Source organism: Cibotium barometz, chromosome 28, assembly GCF_041138505.1.
Source record: "Cibotium barometz isolate CiBa-2024 chromosome 28, ASM4113850v1, whole genome shotgun sequence".
In the NCBI taxonomy this organism is placed as follows: domain Eukaryota; kingdom Viridiplantae; phylum Streptophyta; class Polypodiopsida; order Cyatheales; family Cibotiaceae; genus Cibotium; species Cibotium barometz.
In genome coordinates, this window is record NC_141073.1 from 8478886 (window position 1) to 8482532 (window position 3647).

Sequence of the window (3647 nt, forward strand, 5' to 3'; positions counted from 1 at the left end):
GTTAGAGCTTGGCCGTATGTGGTGGGTCCCATGAACTACAAATTGGGATTGTCTTTTTGTGAGCAAAAAGAGATGGCCTCCGCTCGATCGACCCATTGAGTCCGGAAGCTTTTTTTCTTGATGGATCCATGACATGGCATTCGAGTGATCCATTTTTTGCCACCTTAAATGCGAAAGGAGTCCACCACTCTAGAATGAACTTAGCCTAAGTAGGAAAAAGCCTAAGGAAAAATCCCAAGGCTTGGGACAAATTGGGTGATGCTTAGACATGCCTATGCCATGGAATAGATTCAATCTACTGTGTATGCTGAATTTATGGCCACGCTTGAGAGATTAATCGTGCATAGGTGCTTGGGTTTGAATATTAAACTGGGGGCAGGCCAAGCCAGGGTAGAGCCTTGACATACTTATACTGGTAAGATAATCTTCCAAGGAGACTTTCTCTATGTCACTTTCTCTACTAGTAAGATAATTCTAACTGATCTTCCAAGGAAACACTACACAAACTTGCAAGGTCGAATTTTTACACGGCAAAGTAGCTATGCAACCTACCGGGTACATCCAAGAGATGCCTTCACCCAAAGTGTTAATACTGGAGATTCTTGTGCCTCACTTTCAATATATGTCACATGTACAAAGAGTTCTTGACCTAGTTTCACTTTGTCACCCTATTGCATGTATCCATGTAAAAACCTACACATGGCATGTACATTCCAGTCAAGATTTCTGCAAAGTGAAAGCACGTGGCAAGCAAGCACAAACTTTACATCATATTAACCACAAGATTAGCACACATAAGAAATAAATGTTATGAAACAAGTTTTAAACTCTCTGCTCTCAGGGACACGCAATAAACAGCCTGCATAATGACACCACCGAGAAAATGTAGCACCTGAACAAATGTTAAGGATCTACTCCTGGTGTGTCTACTCAGCAAATGGGTCTTTACTTTCCATAAGCTTCCGTAGTTGCGCATCGCGCTTGACATGAGCCAGATAGAAGAGTATCGACTCGACTTTTGGCTCCGGAGCCTCTTTAAACCAATCATGTTTAAGTGCATCCTCAGCAGTTATGCGCTCTTTTGGATCATAGGTTAAAAGTCTACTCAACAGATTGAATCCACTCTCTGACAAAGGAGTCCTTCCCGTGAAAGATGTGGAAGGAAACTTCTCCCTGAGCCAGTTCTTAGATGGCTTTCTGAGGAAATTGAACTGGACTCCTGAGAAATTATCATGCCAAATAGTTTCATCTGGAGTTCCAAGTATTCCAACTATCTTCTTCAACTGATCCAACTCACTATTGCCATCAAAAAGAGGGACCTTACCGAGAAACTCAGCCATGATGCAACCCAGTGACCACATGTCTACAGCTGTTGAATACTTGCCCGTCCCAAGTAATAACTCTGGAGCCCTGTACCAGAGTGTCACCACCATTGGTGTGTAGGTTTTAAGTGGGCTTCCATATTGCCTTGCTAGACCGAAATCACATATCTTGAGCTTGCCATGGCTATTTAGTAGCAAATTCGAAGTCTTCATATCTCTGTGCAAAACCCAGTTGTTGTGTAAGAACTTGACTCCTTCCAAAAGCTGAAGCATCAAGCACTTCACCTCGCCCTGGCTAAATGGATGTTTATACGCTTCCATAAGCCCTCTCAGATCATGCTCCATATACTCCATGACCATGTATATGTTCTGAAAATTGCCACCTACCACTACCTCCTTCACATCAATGATAGATGGATGGTGCATTGAAAGCAGTACATTTATCTCTCTCAGAGATGTTACTGGGAAGCCATCTCTCTCTTGCTCCATCTTCACTTTCTTTAGAGCAACGATTTCTCCAGTTTTTTTATTTCGGGCTTTAAAAACCACACCATACGTACCTTCATTAATTCTTCCCAGCTTCTGAAATTCATCAATACTTCTACAGGCTCGAAGCATATTAATCAAATGGTGGGGTGACACCAAGCATTGATGAGATGGTTTCTCCACCTCAGCATCCGGTTCAAGATGCTCATCTGCAGCCTCTTCGTGTGCATCTTTGTCAAGGTCTGTATGCTTCAATTCTAGTCTACTACTTTTTGCTGGACTGATTCCATCAGCTGCTCTAGGCAATGCCCCAGACTCATTGTCTGATCTGCAATCTTTCCACGGATTGATTCTGATGGCTGCTCTGGGGAAAGGGTTATCAGTAGTGTAATCCACTGACTCAGGTGACATACAGTGAGCGATACCCTCATCCAAAGGTTGGCAACCTGCATGCCCTCCTACTAATGAATTTTCATGTATCTGAGCTTCCCCATTTCCAACAGGGGATGATTCCCTAGTATTCTCCTCTGAGGGTAGGTGACAGCCATGCACTATAGCAGAGTCTCGGTTTTCTTCATTGAAAGGTTTCCCAAGTACCCTCTCTATTTTCGATTTACTTGAAACCCTCTCTGCATCCTTTTCCCCATGGCGAACAGAAGTTGCTCCTTCATAAGCAGTGGATACCTTTCCAAGTTCCCATTCTGCATCATTGTTTCTTTTTCTCTCTGTAGCCTTTCCGCCATACCTATCAGAACTGAGATGGTTCCCTTTCAGCCTATCTACACCTTCATGTTTATCATGATGTCTTTCTCCTTCACCATCATCTCTATCAAAACGTCTCTCTTCTTTCTTTACCATAGCGATTATAGGGTTAAGGTTCCTGTTCCTCCCATTACGACATCTTTCTCCTTCCTTAACCAGATTGACTCTAGGGTTAGGGTTCCTGTTCAACTTGTGAACTCTATCAACATGCCCTTCTCCCTCACTAACCAAAGCGATTCTAGGTTTAGGGTTCCCGATCGGCCTGTCAACACCAACACATCTTTCTTTTTCCGTCGCCAGTAGCTTAGGTTTAGGGTTATCATCATCTCCCTTAAGATGTATGTCTTCCTCCGCATCCCTGACCCTAAACCTAGCTTTTTCTGAAGCCTTTTCCGAATCTCCATCTTCAATTCTTCCCCTCTTTCTATTTCTGTCACAATCTTGCCGATCAGAACTGCAAAAGCTACCGTAATCTTTGTCGGCGCAGCAAGAACTCCGTGAATGGTGATCTCTGTCTCGATCATAGCTGTGAAGGTCACGATGGTGAAAATGATGAGGAGGTAGATTGGAGCTCGCCCTGGAATAAGAAGAAGATGAGTACATCAGGGATTGTGAATGGTACAAACCTGCAGACATAGCCGATGTGTTGCGGTTCTCTGCTGTCGAAGCACGGGTGAATTGGCGTGAGCAAAACGCGAGTAATGTGACAGTCTCGTTGTTTACTTCGTAAGAAAACTATTAGCATGACTTGCAATCATAAAAACTTTGTAAGAAAACTAGTGGTTCTTGAGGTGGGCAAGAGTATTCTTGCAATCATAAAAACAAAGGCTTGTCTTTTGGGGTGAGTCTTATATTTGAAGTCCATTTTGAGCCTTATGGACCTCAACTTGTCAACTTATATATGAACAAACAATGTTTGCTATATATATCTATGTAGGAGCTCCTAAAGCACTTACTTTTCTTTGAATAAAGCACCAAACTTGGCATAAATATATATTTAGCATTCCAACTCAATATAGTGGTGACAATCTTCACACACCAAAGTAAAGCAGTAAAACCATCTTCGAGCAACTGGAT

General features: G+C 42.7%; 1 protein-coding gene across 1 annotated transcript; it reads right to left on the minus strand.

Moving 5' to 3' along the window:
* Window positions 1-750: 750 nt before the first annotated feature.
* LOC147622461 (uncharacterized) lies at window positions 751-3376 on the minus strand. Its single transcript, XM_086822037.1, has 2 exons — window positions 3197-3376; window positions 751-3096 (listed from the first exon to the last, which is right to left on the minus strand). Exons 1-2 carry the CDS (start codon window positions 3313-3315, stop codon window positions 927-929), a joined length of 2289 nt encoding a protein of 762 aa, XP_086678163.1. The 5' UTR covers window positions 3316-3376; the 3' UTR covers window positions 751-926.
* Between the last annotated feature and the right edge of the window lie 271 nt (window positions 3377-3647).